The 20,831-nt window shown below is 48.9% G+C and overlaps 1 protein-coding gene and 1 pseudogene across 4 annotated transcripts; one reads left to right on the top strand and one right to left on the bottom strand.

The window, feature by feature from the left end:
- Window positions 1-8: 8 nt before the first annotated feature.
- ART5 (ADP-ribosyltransferase 5) lies at window positions 9-3,802 on the top strand. 4 transcript variants are annotated; one of them, XM_074335852.2, is made up of 5 exons: window positions 9-117; window positions 832-1,036; window positions 1,988-2,717; window positions 3,324-3,356; window positions 3,442-3,802. In XM_074335852.2, the coding sequence occupies exons 2-5, from the start codon at window positions 977-979 to the stop codon at window positions 3,546-3,548; spliced, it is 930 nt and encodes a 309-aa protein (XP_074191953.1). In that variant the 5' UTR covers window positions 9-117; window positions 832-976; the 3' UTR covers window positions 3,549-3,802. The 4 variants fall into 4 exon arrangements, with proteins under 4 accessions (XP_074191953.1, XP_074191954.1, XP_019574537.1 ...); XM_074335853.2 differs by lacking the exon at window positions 9-117 and adding an exon at window positions 265-621 and having other exon boundaries at window positions 3,571-3,802; XM_019718978.3 differs by lacking the exon at window positions 9-117 and adding an exon at window positions 268-621 and having other exon boundaries at window positions 3,445-3,802.
- A 551-nt stretch (window positions 3,803-4,353) lies between these two features.
- LOC141572336 (short transient receptor potential channel 2-like) overlaps window positions 4,354-20,831 on the bottom strand; it is a 23,201-nt pseudogene continuing 6,723 nt past the window's right edge.

The following is a 20,831-nucleotide window of genomic DNA, read 5'->3' as shown; positions in this document are numbered from 1 at the left end:
CACTGTCACCTGAGTGTGAGAAGTCCAGGGAGAGAGGGTCTGGGAGGGGGCTGGACTCTGAGGATCTGCGACAAGAGAGCTCTGCATCTCATCTAACCCTACTGACAGGGAAGCCCGGTAAAGAGAAAGAGGGGTGCTGCTCAGATGCTGGGCGCCACGTGACCCAACGTTTGGGCCATATGCAAATTGCATGCAAATCAGCGACAGCACAAGTGGTGACCTCTTTGCGGGGCGGGACCCTCGCAGGACTCCCTGCGGCCTAGTGGTCTGGGGACCTGGCAAGGCCGGGTCAGGGCCCCCTAAAGGGAGAGGTCAAATCTCACTAGCTCCGTCCCCCAACCCTGGACTTGCCTGGAGCCAGAAAGGGTCCTGGAGAAAGAACTCGCAGTCCTTGGGTTGGGGAGTCACACCGCTCAGCCCCCTCCTCGCCACTCCCACTCCCTCCACCCGTGTCTGTTGTTGAGGAAGAGAGGTGTCGGGTTACCGCTGCGGGGGCTATAGTTAGCCGCCGTGGGACTTTGCTTATTCGCTTGATTCCGGCAACAGCACGGTGCCCGCACAGACAGTAGCCCCCCACTGGCCAAACCACCCCTTCCAGTTCTCGGCCTCCACGACTACAAGGTGGGTCTCTGGCCCCGGCCCCCTTTCCTCTCCAAATAGAGCTAAAACTCATCGCAAAAAATTCTCCGGGCAGAAAGCGCTGAGCTTGGGGTCATCTCGGAGTCAGGGAAGCGGAGACCTGAGGAGCTTGTGCTGGGGGCGGGGCGGGGGTGGGACGCGGAAGGGGGCCGCTGGCGGTAATAATACCCAAGGCTTCCCTCTCCCGCCCAGGCCCACCCGTGATCCCGCCCACACCGCCGCCTGGGGTCCCGGACCATCTTCACACCACAGAAGGGGTGCGAGGTCTCTTCCCTCATCCTATTGAAGCCACCGGTCCCACTGGCATCCGGACCTCGCCCTCCTGTCTCCCCCAGAGATGATGCTGGCAGCTCTGCTGCTCGCATTCAGCTGCCTCAGCCTCCACACCCTCTGGCAGGTAACAGGGTCTACCATCCCCTGTCACAAAGGGAAAAGTTGAGGGGCCGGTCCTGAGGAAGTGCACTGGGGGGGCTGACTCCTCAGAAATCTTTCCCAGGGACTGTTCTGTAGGACCCCTGTCCTCTTAATCCTCTTCCTCTCAGCAAACTCCCTCCCCGCAGGGAGCCCCAAGTTGTCATTCCCTCTCCGGAACACACCTCTCCGCCCACTGGTTCTCCTGTGATCCTCCTTCCTTCCTGTATCCTTCCCTAGGAACTGCCTCCAACTTCCTCATCCCCATTTCCCACCTCCCACCACAGGCTGAGGCTAAGCAAAGCACTGCACTGCCCTCCTGCACCCCTTCCGAAAACAGGGCTCCAGGTTTGGGGATAAGGGCTTCTGAAGCAGGAGAGGACTCAGGAGTCTCAGAGCTGACAGTGATTTGGTGTGGTGGCTGACCACCTTCATGGGAGGGAAAGGGAGTCTAAGGATGGGAAGGAATCAGGTAATTGGACACTGGCTGTGTGTTTGTGTATAACCTGTACGCTGGCTCTTAGAGCCAGAACAGCGCTGCGAAGCCAGCTAGCCCCACTTCCCACCGGGTACAGGCACCTCTCTGATGACAAGATGACCCCTTTTAGGTTGTACAGAAGTGAAGATCTATATGCTATTCTCACAATAGCCCTGTGAGGTTGGAAGTATCAATTTATAGGTAGAGAACCTGAAGCCCAGAAGAGTTGAGCCTTGCCCGAGATCCCACAGCCAGTAGGTGGTAAAGTCAGGATCTGAACCCATGTCTGTCTGACTCCAATGCCCGTGTTGTTTAAGCCCTTGGGCCCTTGCCAAACTGTGTACAGTGGATATTTGGGCACAGAAATAAGATTCTGTGTTTCCAACTGATCTACCAGGACCCCTGTCCAGTGCTCTGAACTTCTTTCCCGTGTGGCTCTTCTCTTTCTTACCTCCATAGGCTCATGCTGTTCCCATCCTGCCCCTGGGCCTGGCTCCAGATACTTTCGATGATGCCTATGTGGGCTGCACAGAGGCGATGGAGGAGAAGGCAGCCTCTCTGTTGAAGGAGGAGATGGCCCACCATGCCCTGCTGCGCGAGTCCTGGGAGGCAGCCCAGGAGGCCTGGGAGCAGAAGCAGCGAGGGCTCACTCTGCCCCCTGGCTTCAGATCCCAGCATGCAATCGCGGTCATGGTCTACACCAACTCATCCAACACCTTGTACTCGGAGCTGAACCAGGCGGTGCGGACAGGCGGGAGCTCTCGGGAGTTCTACATGAGGCACTTCCCCTTCAAGGCCCTGCATTTCTACCTGACCCAGGCCTTGCAGCTGCTGCAGGGGAGCAAAGGCTGTAGCAGGGCACCTGGAGCGGTGGTGTTCCGAGGCATAGGCACGCTTCGCTTTGAACCCACGAGGCTGGGGGACTCTGTCCGCTTGGGCCAGTTTGCCTCCAGCTCCCTGGATGAGGCAGTGGCCCGCAGATTTGGTAATGCTACCTTCTTCTCCCTAAGGACTTGCTTTGGAGCCCCTATCCAGGCCCTGTCTGTCTTTCCTGAGGAGCGTGAGGTGCTGATCCCTCCCCATGAAGTCTTCTTGGTCACCAGGTTCTCCCAGGATGGAGCCCGGAGCCAAGTGACTCTCTGGAGCTATAATCAGACCTGCAGCCACTTTAACTGCGCCTACCTGGGTGGTGAGCTCTGCATGAGGAGAGGAGGACTGGCAGGGAGGGTGGAGTAAGTCAGGATGTCCCTACACAACCCCCAGGGCCTTCAGGAGACCCACTTGGCTAATTGGGCAGTTGAGGGCTGGAAGTCAGCTTCAGTTATTGTTCTCTGTGACTCAGGTCCTGCCAGCTCTTAGAAAGTCCTATCAGTGTTTTCCAGATCTGTGAATATTTTCAAATGATTCTGTAAATGTTCTCAAAATGTGCCATCCACTATAGAGTCTAACAGACCAAAAGAACCTGGTTTAGAAGATCAGCAAGCAGAGGAAAGTGGCAGGAATGCTGCTTCAGATCTCAGGAGGCCCCAGGCTTAACAAGGTCCATAGGACATATCTGTGCTGAGGCAAGGACAGAATACAGGGGTGACTGGGGCGAGGGTGGGAGCAGCGATGGAGAGGCAATCTGGGAAGATTTCCAGGCCTAAGGAGGAGGAAAGGAAGTCAGAAGTTTGCATTTAGGAGAAGGGAAAGATGGATTGAGAAGGGGAACACTGGTGCTAGAGCCTGGTGGGAAGGGGAGTTTGGGGTGTGAGAGTCTGTCTACATGGAGGCATCTCTGTGCTGTCTGTTGCAGGGGAGAAGAGGCGGGGATGCGTATCCGTACCACGTGAGTCACCCTCCTGCCCCCTCCGTTGGCTACTTTGCTCCTCCTAGCCCAGCTGGCCCCTCACCTTCTTTTCTTCTCTCTCCAGCAGGGGGGCAGCCAGACTCACCCTCCAAGGGGGCCTTCTCTCTGCTCTCCTGGAAGACCCTGCTCTTGGCCCCTGGGGGATTCCAGCTCTCAGGAGCTGGGCCCTGAAAGTCCAATGTCTGCCACTTAGGAGTTCCAGGAACTGGTGACCTTCATGTGAAGAAGGAGAGCTTTGAGCAGCCTTGAGAAGCAAGAACATGGTGTCAGACCCAGCCTTAGCAGCCATTGCCCCAACCAGGATGTGGGGGAATCTGAGGTCATGGAAGGGTGGAGGGAGCCCTACTATGTGACGGGGACTCCCGGGGACAAGTAAGGGTAATACTGTGATGGTCACTTGATTAAATAGTGTTACAGTGTGGAGACATCGAATTACATGATTGGTTTATTCCATGAGACTGGACCATCTGCCCTGCTCTGGCCTTACAGGACTGACGGACGAAAAAGAATGACTTCTTGATCACTCCTAGACATGGTCTCTTGTATCGACCTCGGTCACACACTGTAATTTGCAAACCCAGAAGCTTTAACAGCCAGAGGTTCCTCACAACAACCATGAAGTCAGAAAGGGGACAGATGGATCCGTCAACCCATTCGTCACATGAGGAATGCAAAGCCAAGGAAGGGAGTTAGTACTGAAAACAGGCCCCTTGCCTCCCAGTCCAGAATGCTTTCCACTAAAGATTTGAAGGAATTCAAGGTAGGATCCTAAGCCCAAGATACTTGGGACCCCATAGCAAGCCATTTCTCTCGGCTCTGCTCCCACTAGGGTCCCTTTCAGGGGAAGGAGGGAAGGGATCTGAAAACATCGAGAGACAGAGATTCTCACACACACTGGGGGCATCTGACATCCTAAACAGAAACTTTATTGAGGCAAGGAAAGCAGCCTGGGCTCCTATTAAATGACCTCCACCCTCTAGGTTACTCTGCTCAGCAACAGAAGAAGAGACCTTCTCACTGCATCAGGACCCCCCCCCCCCACCTTGGTTCCCAAATCTTCCACCTGGGGCAGGTCCCCAGCCCCCTCTGATTCCTGCTGTCTGTGCACTAGCACATGAGCTGGAGAGGAAGGTCCAGACTCACCAGAAGCTGGAGTCCCAGCCCATCCAGCGTCCTGAAGCCCAGTTTCTAAAGATACTTGGGTCCCCACAATCCCTGGCACTGTCAACTCGGGGGTCTCGGGGATGGGGGGCCCCAGGTTCTGAAGGTGTTGTGCACTCAAGTGATGTAGCAACTGAGGATGCTGGCACCGTAGGGGGGCCGGGGTGTCCCTCCCCCCCCCCCCCCCCGAGAGTCCGCCCCACATCAGCTACTTCACTTTGCAGTGGAGAGACAGGCTTGGTCAGCTCTGTCCGTCTGTTGTCCAGGTCTGTGGGAGGCTTGTGGGAGTATTGATGGGAGGTCTCTCAGAAGAGGAACCTTCCCTGTGCCACTTCTACCCTCATCAGAACCGCAGGTGACAACATTACTGGGATTCCTGAGAGGAGAAGTGGAGGGAGTGAGAGACTGCCTTTCGGGCTGGGGGTCAGGCGGCAGGCTGAGGCTGGGGCAGATGAATCTGAGCGGCCAGGCCAGTGGTGGTGAGTTTAGAAGACACAAAGAAGGAAAGTTTTGTGGGCCAGGGAAGGGATCAGGAGTCCCAGGGATGGGAAAGTGTTTAGCGGGTGGAGGTTTGTACATCTGCCCTGTTAGCCCTTTCCCCCATCTTCACCTGTCCAGCTCATCCTCATCCTCAGGCCCAGTTCAAATCCCACCTCTTCTTTCTCCAACTTCTGATACTCTGTCCTTCTGCCTTCCCACGAGCCTCTCAAAATGATAGGCTCTTTCTAGCCTTTGGGTCCCACTGCGGTTTATGTCTCTCTTAGCTAAGCACGTTCTGCCTAGTCAGATGGTTTTTCTTCCTCACCAGACTGAAAGCTTCCTCTGTTGTCCCTGCTCTACACAGTCCCCCTCCCTCCAAGAAAAGGCCTGGAACAAAGGGGACATGGCAAAAAATGTTGGTTGAAGGAGTAAGTGAATGAATGACTAAAGGAGTGAGTGAGAGAATAAATGAACACATAAATGAAGGCAGGAGTGAAGCAGAATAAATGTCTGATAGGTCAGAGGGTAATTGAGTCAAGGGGCCACAGTGTGCAGGTTGTAGCTTTCAAGGGCATGATAGGATGGAGTCACACATGACTGCAGGCTGGATGAGGGGTGTGAGTCTGGTGTGGTGCATTTATCCCAGCGGAGCAAGGAACAGGCATACGGTAAACGTGGAGGTGAGCGACTAACCTTTCCGACAGATCTCCTCGAACTCCTCCCGTGTGGTCTCTATGGACCAGGGCCTTGATGACTCGAAGGCGGTGGGATCCACGCTCTCCCTCCCCAGGCCCTGCCCCTGCCCCAGGATTGGTCTGGGATGGGAAGACAGGAAGGTGAGAGAGATTCTCCACCCCAGCCTTTCTCTAATCACTGCTCCCTCCCCCAGGCAATGAAGGACGGAGGCCAAGTCTGTGCAGACTTTTCTGTCCCTGAATGCCACACATCTAGACCCTGGTGTGATCCTGGAACGTAGAAGGATGGAGGCCAGGAGTTGGGTGGTGGGGTGAGGGTTGGGAGGTGGAGGGGGGAGTGGGCAGAGACAGAAATATTGAGCAGGGCAGAGTTGAGTTCTCTCTCCTGCTACCAACCCGACCTTGGTATTCTCGAGTTAGTCCAGGTTAACCCTGTCCTTCAGACTCTGCAGAGGGGGAATCTAGGGGGTGTGGGGAGGCACCTGCACAGACCTGCTCACACATACAAGATGGAAATCGTCATGCAAATTAGAATGATGGGTCTGGGTCCAGTTTTAGGCCTCAGGATAGTACCAGGAGGGCAAGTAGGGTATATGAAGCAGGTAAAGGAGAGAGGAGAGGTAGAGAGAATAGGCAAAGGGCTGGTCTCAGAAGACATAGGCTGAAATCCCAGTTCAGTCATTTAGCAGCTATGTGTCTCAGGCAAGTTACTCAACTTTTTCAGGCCTGAGTATGTCCAAATTTAAAACAGAGATGGTAATCATGCCTCCTTCCCAGGTTGGGCATCCCTGGAAAGCTCCCTGATTCACGAGTCTGGGTCTGGGACCTCTCGTCTGTGCTTCCTCCGATCATAGGCTTGTTTTCTTGTATAATTACAGCCTGTTTCCTTCTGCTATTCTAGACAGTTAGCACCCAGAAGGAACACCATTATGGATAGCTTTATTTCCGGTATAGGTGTGCTTGGGTAAGTATTTGTTGAACAAACTGTTGACCAACCAGATTAGGAAAGGCATTCTTCACCTGGGAATCCAGGGACCTCAGAGCTCCAGAGTTGGCCTGTGGCCTCGAAGAGCTGACCTGGAGGCCCTGGCTTAGAGATCCTCAGGTAACACATTGTAAGGGGAACAGACAGAACCCCCTACAGTCCTGCTGGTCTGAATTAGGAAGGGGCTCCCATGGCAATCCAGACGAGTTAGACAGCAGATAATGAGAGGTAGGTGAGCCCCTGGGAGTCCGGGCCTCCTCTCTCAGGCCTCTGTCACCCGTTGAGTCTCCCAGCCTGTGGGGCATTTTTTACTCAGCTTCTTGACAGGTTTTTTTTTTTTTTTTTTTTTTTTTTTTAAATGTTCAACCAGGGGCCGGCCCAGTGCCTCAGTGGCTCAGGTGGTTGGGGCACCGTGCTCCTAACACTGAGGTTGCTGGTTCGATTCCCACATGGGCCAGTTAACTGCTCCCTCTACAGTTAAGATTGTGAACAACGGCTCTCCCTGGAGCTGGGCTGCTGTGAGCAGCCGGAGGTGGGCGTGAGCTGCTGCGGGCTGCTGAGTGCAGCAGTGGGCTACCGTATGCTGCCAGCAGCAGCTGATAGCCAGTGTGAGTGGCTGAAAGCCAGCGTGAGTGGCTGATAGCCAGTGTGAGTGGTTGATAGCCAGCGTGAGTGGTCAGCAGCCATCATGAGTGGTCAGCTGCCTGACCCACAAGTGGCGACCGACAGCCTAAGCCAGGGCGAGCGCAAGGCTCATAACACCAGCATGGGCCAGGGAGCTGTGTCCTCCACAACTAGACTGAGAAACAGTGTCTTGAAACAGAGTCGGGGAGGGGGGGAGGAGGGAAGGGGGCGGACCGGATTGGTGGGGGTGGGGGGCAGGGAGAGGTGGAAGAAGGTGGGGGAAATGTTCAGCCATGTCTTGGCCCAGGGCAAAAACTTTTGTCTGGAGCTTGTGGGGACAGAGTCCCAGAGAGCAGTTTCCAGGCTCTCGGCCTCACGTGGAAAGGTGCTGGCTTGGATAGTAGATGGCCATCAGCTGTGACTAGTTGGCCATCAGCTGTAACCAGTTAGCCAATTAGCCACTGATATAAGTGCTGTGCCCATGTTGGTTGGTTGGTCGGTCGGTCGGTTGGTTGGTCGGTTGGTTGGTTGGTCGGTCGGCAGGCAGGCAGGGAACCGGACGGCAGATTGCGGATCATGTGGAGCCTACTTCCTGTGTCTCGCTTGGCCGCCAGAGAGACTGGGGTGCAGGAAGACCCCTTGTTTTGGGGTACTGGCGGATGTTTGCTCCCTATGTCTCCAACCCAGCCGCCAGCAAGACTATAGTGGTATGACTCCCCTATCTATGGCTCCATTGTTGTTCCTTTTTGGCCTCACCATATCCTGCATTCTTATGAAGGCAGCTGGACCAGAGACCTGCATGACACCCCGCGTGACACAATACAGCTGAAGGCCTGATGTGAGAACCAACACCAAGCAGATGAGGTACTTACAAAGATTGGGATTGGGGGATAGTCTGGCTTCTTGGTTTTGCAGCAGGAGCAGCAACAGCAAATGAACAGGAAAATTCTCCTGAGAGATTTGGATGGCAGGAAGAGGTTAGTCAGAGGACAGAGTCTAGGGAAATGGGGGCAGGAGCTAGGGTGGCGGTGCTGGGTGCTTGGGAGTTGGGAGTGAGAGCTCCGAGGTCATCACCTGAGAAAGTAGAAGACAGCTTCAGGGAGGGCAGGATGTTGAAGGGCACAGGTAGCATCAGGCCCTCTCAGAAGTAGGACAGGTAGAGCTTGGAGTGAGCAAACTTCCATTCCACGTCGGCATCGTCCTGTGGCAGGAGGTAGGGGGCTCTGCAAGGACCACTTTGGTACCCAGCCCTCCTGGCCACTCAGGCTGCCTCATTTCCCCCCATCCTCACATCTCTTCTTCCCTAGTGTGCCAACCACTTTCTTCTCCTCATTCTTATCTCTGTCATCGTCCATCACCCATATTTCCCCTATTTTCCCCTTTCCTCTTTTCCATCTTTCTGACATCCGATTCCTGCCCAGCCATTTCTCTAGCCGCAAACCCTAACCTATCCATCGCCTTCCCTCTCCCTTCTCATGTCCCCACCTACTTTTCCACAGTGCACCCTTCCTCCCAACCATAAAGTGGAGAGAGCACTAGACCTGAGTCTGGAGAAACTAATAGCATTACCAAGACCCTCATCTGTAAGATGAGGAACATGAGGCCTAGAGAGGAAAACTTGCCTCAAGTCACAAAACAAGGGGATCGCAGAGGCAGAGCAGGACCCTGAATGTCTCGACGACTTGTATCCTGTTTCTCTGTAGCCCTTCCTCCCTCTCCCGGCCTAAGCTGGCCTCAGTTTACTCACCTCAATCTTCTGGAAGGGGATGGTGGTCATGGCGATGAGCATGTTGAGCAGCACAGTGACCATGATCACGGTGAAGATGCCTGAGAGGGCCTGGCCACGGAGTCACGTACCAGAAACTGAGGCATGGCGACCACGCTGTGCTCCACACTGACCATGGTCCCGAACAGAAACTGGACGGTCTCACTGAAACTGGCATGTTGGGACAAAGGGTAGGATGTGAGCAGTGGGAGAGGGGCCTGAGTGCCAACCAGAGGTAGTCCGCCTCACCCTCCAGGGCCCAGCCAAAGACATTCATTCTGCTTCCGTGAAGCCCACACAAACACGATTTCTGAGCTCCAGCTCTCATTCTTTCAGTCAACCAGTATTTATTGAGCAGTATTTATAGTCATGCTATGGGTGCTAAGGATATAGTCGTGAACAAGACAAGAATGGTCACTGTCTTCAAGGACCCTTTGTTCTAGGGGATGGGAGGAGAGATGGACACTCATTATGCCAACATTTTAAAATTCTAGTAAGTGCTATGAAGAAGCAGTAAGAGATGTTATGACCTAATCTGGGTGCTGCAGAAAGCTTCTTTGAAAAGCATTCAAGCTGAGCCCTGAATGATCCATGGGAATCAGCCAGGTGAGAGAAAGGGAAAGATGTGAAGAGCATTCCCAAGGCAGAGAAGCCTGGGGGCATTTGAGGAACTGAGAGAAAGCCAGCATAGCTGGTCTGGGAGGGCAAGGGACAGAGAGGCTTGTGAGACAGAGGCTTGTGAAAGGTAAGTAGGGACAAACCAGGTCATGCAGGACCTTGTAAGAGAGAAACAAAGATCCTTACCATGGCCTATGAGCATTAGGAAGCTATGAAGAGTTCTAAGCAAAGGGGTGACATCTGATTTACAATTAAAAAGATCACTCCTGGCTGCTGTGAGTAGAATAGAAGGGAAGCAGATGAGAGAGTGGGGGAATGCAGACCAGTTAAAAATCTGTTGCTGGGAGCAGCTGCATGGCTCAGTTGGTTAGAGCGTGAGCTCTGAACGACAGGGTCGCGGTTTGAGTCCCACATGGGCCAGTGAGCTGCGCCCTCTACAGCTGAGATTGTGAACTACGGCTCTCCCTGGAGATGGGCTGCTATGAGCAGCTGGAGGTCACTGTGAGCTGCTGGTGGGCTGCCGCAGGCTGCTATGTGCTGCCAGGAGTGGCCAGTGGCCAGTGTGAGTGGCAAGCTGCCGTGAGTGGCAAGTTGCCATGAGTGGTGAGCTGCTGTGAGCAACTGGCTACCAACTGCGTCAGCGGTGGGGGAGCGCAAGGCTCATAATACCAGCATGGGCCAGGGCGCTGTGTCCTACACAACTAGACTGAGAAACAATGGCTTGAACCAGAAGGGGGTGGGGTGGGGGGTGGGGAGGCGGAAGAAGGGGGGGAAAAAAAGTGCATGTCTATGAGTCACTCGCAGACCTGACCACATTCTGTCTTCTATTGTATTTATTTGCAAATCTGTTTTATTCCCTCTATTTTAGCACCAGTTCAGGCCTTGACTATTGCAACATCCTCTGCAACTGATCTCTGACCTCAAACTCTCTCTTGTTATCCCACACTCTACATTGTATCTAAGGTGTTCTTTCTGAATGCTGATCTGATGTGTTGTACTTCTGCTTGTCACATGCTCTGAACTACCTCCCCAATGGGCTAAACTAACATCGTGTGTCTCCCAAAGTGATGTGATGAAAAGTACACATCGTTGGCTAGGTTGTGGTCTTGCCCAAATTGCTTAGCTTGAATCCAGTAATAAGTAAATAGGTAAATCCCAACTGTGGAATACTCTCTACAATATAACTTGGTCTGCACTCTTCCAAAAATTCGTTTGTCATGAAAGACAAAGAAAAGGTAGAGGGAAGGTTCTAGATTAAAGGAGACTAAACAGATATGACAACAAAATGCAATACATGATCCCAGATTGGATTGCGGTTTTTTAAAAAACTAGAAAGACCTTTTTTTGGGCAACTGGGGAAATTTGAATAAGGGCTACATAGTAAATAACATTGCAGAACCAATATTAAATTTTTTGTGGTTATGATCTTAGGACACGTTCTGAACTATTTAGGGGTGAAGTGTCATGATGTGTGCAACTAGCTTTTAAATGTTTCAGGGAAAAAAAGAATAAAGAGCAATAGATTAGGCAAGAAAACAAAACAAAATTTAAAAAAAACACATTAATAACCAGTGAAGCTAGGTGACGGGTATATGGGTATTTGTTGTGCTTTTAACTTTTTCATAGGATTGATATTTTTCAAAATAAAAAGTTTTGAGAGAAAGTGAATGTGTGGGTAAATGAATGAGTAAATGAATAAATGAATGAGTGTAAATCAATGAGAGAGTGATTCACCAAACCAGAGAATTAATTATTAAGTGAATAGATGAGGGAGGAGGGGGTAAAAAAGGTGTGATCACTAAGCTCCAAGCTGCACGGTCTCAGACCCCACCTGCCAGTCCTGCCTCTGCCCGGGCATACTTGCCCAGCCACTCTGTCTCCTGGTAGAGCACATAGATGCTGTTGAGGCCACACAGGATGATCATGAGGGTGAATATGAACCTGGCAGGGGGTGGAATAGGGGAGGATCAGAGCAGGTCTCCACACTAGGAGAAGTCAAGCTCTGGGAAGAGGGATGGGGGTGATGACCTTTCAGGCTCAGCCTCTCTAACTGACAAGTTTTCAGTTTGGTTACTATTAAGGATGGGGAAATTAGGGGGTGGGAAATGAGAAGGGATTTAAAGTGGGTGCTAAAGTAGCTCTCCCAGGAATAAAGGGTACTGAGTTCAAGCAGCAAAGCTGGGATAGGCCAGTCTCCCAGGGAAGGATAGAGATGCTGAGCTATGGTACAGGAATGAGTGACAGCCAGAGAGTCAGCACTGATCACCACATGTGAGGATGACTTAGCTGCAACAGGACAGGAGGGTCTCGGGTGGGGTGGGAGGTTCTTCTTCAAGCTGTGCCGAACTGAAGGTATTCATAGACAGAACCAAGGGCACCCACTCCAGTCCCACCTCAGGTGGGATTCCCAAAGCAGCCAGCACGAACTATGGGCTCTGATTAGGGCGAGAGGCCAGGTTAGGCTGTAATGATTAGATGATGAGCACTAAGGAGTCTAAATAATGGCATGGGTGCAAAGAGCAGCTGTGTAGTGGGAAGGGTCCAAAGTGACCCAAGTCCAGTGCCTTTACCACAAAGGTGGGAAAACTGAAGCCCAGAAGGAGTCATGGAGACAGTGACAGAACTGAGACTGGAACTCTCAGCTAAAGGCTCTTTCTGCTATCAGTGGTTCCTAATCTTTTGTGGGGCCATGGGACTCTCTGAGAATTAGATGAGAGCTATAGACCCTCTGTGCAGAGACATGTACATTTACACCCCAAATTTTGCCTATAGTTTTGGGTTCTCAGAGGTCTCTGGAGCCTATGCAAGGAACCTGAGTTAAGAACCCCTGTGCTAACTAGAGCTGGGGAATTTCAGAAGGAGGTCCAGTGCAAGTGGAGCCCATCAGAGGGGAGGGTGCTCTGAGCCCGGACAGTACACACCAGATCATGGCATCAGTCATCTTGCCAATGGACATCTGCCCAGTGCCCAGTGACTCGTGGGCCGGCAGAATGTAGGCCAGGCGGGTGACGCTGAGCATACTGGTGACAGCAAAGATCACCTACGCCAGAACTGGGCGTCCTCGCTGCGCCTCTCACTTCTCTCTGTGCAGGGTGGAATGAGAACTGAGGCTGAAAGCCGAAGAAGAGAAGGTATTGGGGGATGTGGAGCCGAGTTGGGGAGCACTCACCAGCTGTGGTGCAATAGTGGCAGGCAGCCCCACTGGGGGCATCTCTGCAGGGCAAGCCCAGCCAGGAGGAGGCGAGTGCAAAGGCGGCCTGGTACAGTGACAGGATGACCACGCCCAGGAAGTCCCACCAGTCCAGGACGTAACTGCACAGGCCCTCGATCCACACATCCTTACACCCAAACCATAGGAAGCCTGAAGGGGGTGGCAGGGGGCCAGGACAGGATGAAGCAGAACTGGTCTCCGCTTCCTTCCAGGTCGGAGCTAGGTTACGGTGGGGGATACCTGTCCATGGTGGTGGTGGTGGGGAGGGCTAAACTGAATAAAATGTAAATATTTAATCTACTTAAGTACAAAGTGATCTTATGTGAAAATAAAAAGAACTCCTGGCTGATGTAGACTCATCTGTGGTGTGGCCAGCACCAATGGTCCCAGGGAGCGGACATTCAAAGTGAGTGACACCTGGGAGAGGCCGGCTATTGGGAGAGAATGATCCAAATCTGTTTCTCCTTGCCCTCCACTAAATAAATATTGGACAAATATTTAAAGAATATTGATTTGAAGTGGCTCCAAATTATCAATCAGCCTGAGGCCCAGCACCAGACCTGTGGATGAAGGGTCTTGGGAGTTGGACCCCATTATCCAGGTGACCCTGCCACATTGTACCCTTCTCCAGTCTCTGGATACAAGCATGTGCTTTTCCACACATGGTTCTGTCTGCCTCGAATGCCCTTCCACACCCTTTTGAAGTCAGGCTCACCTTTGTGGCCCAGGTCACATACTATCTCCTCTGTGAGGCCTTCCCTAAGCGGGGGAGGGAGTTGCTTCCTGTTGAGTCCTTACAGCTCTCTTCAGGGGCCTGCGATGCCTTCACTGTGCGGCACTGCAGGAAATCTCTTCACCTCCCCTGAACTTGGAGCCCCTCAAGGGCAGGGACCATGTCAAATTCATCTCCTTGTCCCCAGTGCCCAAAACAAGGCCCAGTAGTCATTATGAAGCAAATATTTACTAAGTTCCTACCATGTGCCGATGGGATCCTGTGGTGAATAGGACAGATAGAGTCCCTGCCTCCCTCCTAGTGAGGGAGACAGTCAGGTAGCCAGGCAGTGACAACCCATGGGGGAAATTCTAAGGCTGAGGAGCAGCGGAACACAGGCTGTTACGGGAGTGGATTCTCACTCTGATCTAGGGGCCCAGAAAAGCTTCCGAGCAGGCAGGGCAGGGGGCAGTGTGGCAAGGGGAGAGTGCTCTGGGAAAAATGAATGAGCACAGGCCTGGAGACAAGCAGGAGCAAGATGTGGTCAGGAACAGAATCAGTCTCCCCGCAGGCGAGTACCTCGTCATGGTGGGGGGATGCTCAGTAATGTATGTTGAATGGATGGATGGAACCGTATTAATTTATCTTTGTATTCTCAGGGCTTCGCTCACAGTGGGGCAGCAGGGAGTGTGTACTGCCAGAAGAAATGAGGAGTTTTGTTTAAGACTTTTCTTCCCCCATGGACAGGAACTGTATTGGTTTCATCTCCACCCAGCACAGGTCAGTAATGTTTAGTAAATAACTGGATGAGAAACTTTTCCCCTTGGACTGATTTTGTTTTCTTTTCTTTTTTTTTTTTTTTAAATTAAATTTATTGGGGTGACAATTGTTAGTAAAATTACATAGATTTCAGGTGTACAATTCTGTATTACATCATCCATAAATCCCATTGTGTGTTCACCACCCAGAGTCAGTTCTCCTTCCATCACCATACATTCGATCCCCCCTACCCCCATCTCCCACCCCCCACCCCCCGCCCCCGTTACCCTCTGGCAACCACCAAACTATTGTCTGTGTCTATGAGCTTCTGCCTCCCACCTGTTTGTCCTGTTCTCTTGTCGTTCCTGGTTTATACACCACATATCAGTGAAATCACACGGTTCTCTGCTTTTCCTGTCCGACCCGTTTCGCTCAGCATTACTCTCTCAAGATCCATCCATGTTGTCACAAACGTTCCCATATCATCTTTTCTCACTGCCGAACAGCATTCCACTGTGTATATATACCACAACCTCTTCATCCACTCATCCATCGAAGGACATCTTGGCTGTTTCCATGTCTTGGCCACCGTAAACAAAGCTGCAATGAACATTGGAGCACACGTGTCTCCATCTCTAAATGTTTTCAGACTTCTTGGGTAGACACCCAGAAGAGGGACTGCTGGGTCATATGGCAATTCCATTTGTAATTCTTTGAGAAACCTCCACACTGCCCTCCATAACGGCTGCACCAGTCTGCACTCCCACCAACAGTGCATGAGGGTTCCCTTTTCTCCACAGCCTCTCCAACACTTGTCACTGTTTGTCTTGTTGATGACAGCCATTCCGACTGGGGTGAGGCGATATCTCATTGTGGCTTTGACTTGCATCTCTCCGATGATCAGTGATGTTGAGCACCCCTTCACATGTCCATTTGCCATCTGTATGTCCTCCCTGGAGAAATGTCTCCTCAAGTCCTCTGCCCATCTTTCAATTGGGTTGTCTGTTTTCTTGTTGCTGAGTTGCATGAATTCCCTGTATACTCCGGACACCAGCCCCCCATCGGAGGCACTGCTTGCAAAAATCCTCTCCTATTCAGTTGGTGGCCTCTTCATTCTGTCAATGGTTTCTCTTGCTGTGCAGAAGCTTTTAAGTTTCATATAGTCCCATTCGTTTATTTTAGCTTTTACTTCCATTGCCTTTGGAGTCAAGTTCATAAAATGCTCTTTGAACCCAAGGTCCATAAGTTTAGTACCTATGTTTTCTTCTATGCAGTTTATTGTGTCAGGTCTTATGCTTAAGTCTTTGATCCATTTTGAGTTAACTTTGGTACATGGTGACAAATAGCAGTCCAGTTTCATTCTTTTGCACGTGGCTATCCAATTCTCCCAGCACCATTTATTGAAGAGGCTGTCTTTGCTCCATTGTATGTTTTTAGCTTCTTTGTCAAAAATTATCTGTCCATATTTATGTGGTTTTATTTCTGGGTTCTCAATTCTATTCCATTGGTCTATGTGTCTGTTTTTCTGCCAATACCATGCTGTTTTGATTATTGTAGCCCTGAAGTACAAGCTAAAGTCAGGGAGTGTGATACCTCCAGTATTGTTCTTTTTTCTTAAGATTGCTTTGGCTATTCGGGGTCTTTTGTGGTTCCAAACAAATCTGATGATTTTTTGTTCTATTTCTTTAAAATATGCCATTGGGATTTTGATGGGGATTGCATTGAATCTGTATATTGCTTTGGGTAATATGGCCATTTTAACTATGTTGATTCTTCCAATTCATGAGCACGGAATGTCTTTCCATTTCTTTGTGTCTTCTTCAATTTCTTTCAAAAAAGTCTTATAGTTTTCAGCATATAGGTCTTTCACATCCTTGGTTAAGTTTATTCCTAGGTATTTTATTCTTTTTGCTGCAATTGCAAAAGGAATTGTTTTTTGTATTTCTTTTTCTGAGATTTCATTGTTAGTATATAGGAAGGCAATGGACTTTTGTGCGTTGATTTTGTAGCCGGCAACTTTACTGTATTCGTTGATTGTTTCTAATAGCTTTTTGGTGGAGTCTTTAGGGTTTTCTATATATAGCATCATGTCATCTGCAAAGAGTGATAATTTAACTTCTTCATTCCCAATTTGGATGCCTTTTATTTCTTTCTCTTGCCTGATTGCTCTGGCAAGGACTTCCAACACTATGTTGAAAAGCAGAGGTGATAGGGGACATCCCTGTCGTGTTCCTGAACGTAGAGCAAAGGGCTTCAGTTTTTCTCCATTAATTATGAGATTAGCAGAGGGCTTGTCATATATGGCCTTTATTATGTTGAGGTATTTTCCTTCTATACCCATTTTATTAAGTGTTTTAATCATAAATGGATGTTGTATCTTGTCAAATGCTTTTTCTGCATCAATTGATATAATCATATGATTTTTGTCCTTTATTTTGTTTATGTGATGTATCACATTGATGGATTTGCGTATGTTGAACCATCCTTGTGCCCCGGGGATGAACCCCACTTGGTCGTGATGAATAATCTTTTTAATGCATTGTTGTATTCGATTTGCTAGAATTTTATTTAGGATTTTTGCATCGGTATTCATCAGAGATATTGGTCTGTAGTTTTCTTTTTTTGTGCTGTCCTTACCAGGTTTTGGTATCAGGGTAATGTTGGCCTCATAAAATGAGTTAGGGAGTACTGTCTCTTCTTCAATTTTTTGGAAGAGTTTGTGCAGAATTGGTATTAGATCCTCTTTGAAGGTTTGGTAGAATTCACTAGTGAAGCCATCTGGTCCCGGACTTTTGCTTTTGGGAAGGTTTTGGATGACTGATTCAATTTCGTTACTGGTGATCGGTCTGTTTAGATTTTCCAGTTCTTCATGGTTCAGCCTTGGAAGGCTATATGTTTCTAAGAACTTGTCCATTTCTTCTAGGTTGTTGAATTTGGTGGCATATAGTCCTTCATAGTATTCTTGGATGATCCTTTGTATTTCTGTGGTGTCCGTGATAACTTCCCCTTTTACGTTTCTGATTTTGTTAATCAGTTTCTTCTCTCTTTTTATCTTAGTAAGTCTAGCCAAGGGTTTGTCAATTTTGTTAATCTTTTCAAAGAACCAGCTCTTTGTCATATTAATTTTTTCTATTGTCTTTTTGTTCTCTATTTCATTTAGTTCTGCTCTAATTTTTGTTATTTCCTTTCTTCTGCTGACCTTGGGTTTTACTTGTTCTTCTTTTTCTAGTTCTTTAAGGTGTAACATGAGGTTATTTATTTGGGAGTTTTCTTGTTTCTTGAGATAGGCCTGTAATGAGATAAATTTCCCTCTTAAAACTGCTTTCGCTGCATCCCAAAAATTTTGGTAGGATGTATTTTCATTGTCATTTGTTTCAATGTATCTTTTGATCTCTCCTCTAATTTCTTCTTTGACCCAGTCCTTCTTTAAAAGTATGTTGTTTAGTCTCCATGTATTTGTGTTTATCCCCGCTTTCTTTTTACAGTTGATATCCAATTTCAAAGCCTTGTGATCAGAAAATATGCATGGTATGATTTCAATCTTCTTAAATTTGTTGAGACTGATTTTATGTCCCAATATATGGTCTATCCTTGAGAATGTTCCATGTACACTAGAAAAGAATGTATAGTCTGATGTTTTAGGATGAAGTGCTCTATAAATGTCAATTATGTCCATTTCATCTAATGTGTCATTTAGGGCTACTATTTCGTTATTTATTTTCTGTTTGGATGATCTATCCATAGCTGTCAATGATGTATTTAAGTCCCCTAGTATAATTGTGTTTTGGTCAATTTCTCCCTTTAGTTCTGTTAGAAGTTGCTTGGTGTATTTCGGTGCTCCCTGATTGGGGGCATAAATATTGATGACTGTTATGTCTTCTTGTTGTACAGTCCCCTTCACCATTATGAAATGTCCATCTTTGTCTCTTGTTATCTTTTTCACCTTGAAGTCTGTTTCATCTGATATCATTATGGCTACACCTGATTTTCTCTGGGTACCATTTGCTTGGAGTGTCAATTTCCACCCTTTCACTTTGAGTCTATGCTTGTCCTTGTAGCTGAGATGTGTCTCTTGGAGACAGCATATGGTTGGGTTTAGTTTTTTGATCCAATCTGCTACTCTGTGCCTTTTTATTGGTGAGTTCAGTCCATTTACATTTAGAGTAATTATTGATATGTGAGGATTTCCTGTCATTCTATCCTTAGTTTTCTGGTAAGGTTATGTCTCCATTGTTTCTTTGCCTTTTTGTTGTTGTCTATTATTTCTGTGTGGTGGTATTCTATGATGTTTCCCTCTGTTTCTTTTTTTATTTCAGTATGTATTTCAATTCTGGATTTATTTTGAGTGGTTACCCTTAAGTTTATGTAAAAGAAAGTTTGATATTTAGAGTATTCCATTTTCTTCAGCACGCTTACTTTCTCCATTCCCATATTCCGGTTCAGGCCTTTACTCTCCCCCTTTTTGAGTTTTGTTTGCCACAAATTGTCCCTGTTGATGGTGGTCGAATGGCCTCCTTTAGTATTTCTTGTAGTGCAGGTCGTGTATTAGAAAATTCCCTCAGCTTCTGTATGTCTGGAAAGGTCTTTATTCCTCCTTCATATCTAAAGGATATCTTTGCTGGATATATTATTCTTGGCTCATGGTTTCTCTCTTTCAATAGTTTGAATATTTGGTTCCACTCCCTCCTGGCTTGTAGAGTTTCTGCTGAAAAATCTGATGATAATCTAATGGGCTTTCCTTTGTAAGTTACCGTCTTCTTTTCCCTGGCTGCCTTGAGGATTCTTTCTTTGTTGTTGATTTTAGACATCTTCAATACAATGTGCCTTGGAGAAGGTCTGTTGGGATTGAGGTAACTAGGTGTTCTATTTGCTTCTTGGATTCGAGGGTCCAGTTCTGTCCACAAATTTGGGAAGTTCTCATCAACAATTTGTTTGAATATATTCTCTGTTCCCTTCTCTCTTTCTTCTCCTTCTGGTATGCCCATTATTCTTATATTGCTCTTTCTGATGGAGTCAGAAAGTTCTTGTAGAGTTCTTTCATTTCTTTTAAGTCTCAAGTCTCTTTCTTCTTCAATTTGTGTCATTTCCAGGTTTCTATCTTCGATGTCACTGATTCTTTGCTCCATCTGGTCAACTCTACTACCTAAGCTGGTTATTTCATTCTTAATTTCTTCTATTGAGTTCTTAATCTCCAGAAATTCTATTTGGTTCTTTTTTAAGATTTCAATCGCTTTCGTAAAATGTTCATGCTGTTCTTTGGTTGAGTTTCTGAGTTCCTTTAACTGCCTATCTGTGTTTTCTTGTATCTCGTTGAGTTTTTTCAGAACTGCAATCTTGAATTCTCTGTCATTTAAGTCACATATTTCTGTATCTTTAAGTGCCTTCTCTGGAGATTTTTCACTTTCTTTCTGAGCTATCTTGTTGCCTTGGTTATTCATGGCGATTACTGGTTTACTATTTCTCTTCCTAGACATCTACAGGAGTGACTTCTGCAACAGGTTGATAGAAAGCGGTCTTTCTTTTGTTTGCCAGTACTTGTTGGTAGAATGTTTTATTATTTCTCCAACTGCAACTTATTTTTCTTCTCCCACACAGTAGTGCTATGTTTTCTCTGCACTATTCCAACTTCTCACGCAATGGGGGGATTCCCTGGGAGACGGGCTTCTCCTCTGTTAATAGTTTGTCTAGGTCACAGGGCGCAGTGTCCCGGTGGGTATGCGGAGAGCTTTTGATGTTCGAAAGCTCTTCCAGCTGCTGATTCAGAGCCCGTATATTTCAGCAGTTCTGTTTACTCCTGCAGGGATCCGCCCAGATAGGTGGAGTCAGGGGCGGGGTGAGTTGTGAGAGGTGGCCCAGAGCAATGGCGGCGACCACCACCACAACCGGTCCTGCTTCCACTGCTCTCTCCCCTTTGCTGGAACTAGTTGGGCTGTGAATTTGTATTTGCGGTCCACAGATCTCAAAACAGCAAATTTTCTGTTGTTTTGATCTGACACTGCTACTGTTTCGCTTCTAGCACCGGGCAGGTGGGGGCGGGGCGAGCTCTGGGAGGGGAGGGAGGGGGAGGCTAGTCTCAGTGCCTAAGGCTCCGTTCTCTGCTCGGCAGTGAGGGCTTAAACCACTGTTTTCAGCCTTTTTCCCTCAGTCTTTTCTCCGAGGTCTCTGCCGTGAGCGTTGGGTTCAGCCGTGTTATATGCTGTCCCCTCAGCCCTGTGGAGCCCTGGCGGAGCCCTAGCAGTCCGAGTTCTTCCCTCTCTCGCAGCTGCGGTGGTTCCGGGAAGCAGCGAGCTCGGCGCACTGAGCCAGGTCTGCGTCCTGCGCCCGCGCGGTTCCGTCTCCGCGCGCTTCTCCCTTTCCTCCTCCCTCCACTCGCGCGAATCTCCCACCTGTAGGTGATTTCAGTCGGTAGTGGGCCTCTTCGTGTTGCTTGTCTGCTGTGCAGGG

The sequence above is a fragment of the Rhinolophus sinicus genome, chromosome 14 (assembly GCF_057876585.1).
Source record: "Rhinolophus sinicus isolate RSI-liver-muscle chromosome 14, RSI-T2T, whole genome shotgun sequence".
Lineage (NCBI taxonomy): Eukaryota > Metazoa > Chordata > Mammalia > Chiroptera > Rhinolophidae > Rhinolophus > Rhinolophus sinicus.
This window is presented reverse-complemented; position numbering and strand designations above follow the sequence as displayed.

Bases quoted from the DNA above. Each gene is read 5' to 3' on its own strand.
- ART5 (XM_074335852.2), top strand. From the start codon at position 977: ATGATGCTGGCAGCTCTGCTGCTCGCATTCAGCTGCCTCAGCCTCCAC. The intron at 1,037-1,987 runs GTAACAGGGTCT...TTACCTCCATAG, and splicing joins GCCTCCACACCCTCTGGCAG to GCTCATGCTGTTCCCATCCT. The intron at 2,718-3,323 runs GTGAGCTCTGCA...TGTCTGTTGCAG, and splicing joins TAACTGCGCCTACCTGGGTG to GGGAGAAGAGGCGGGGATGC.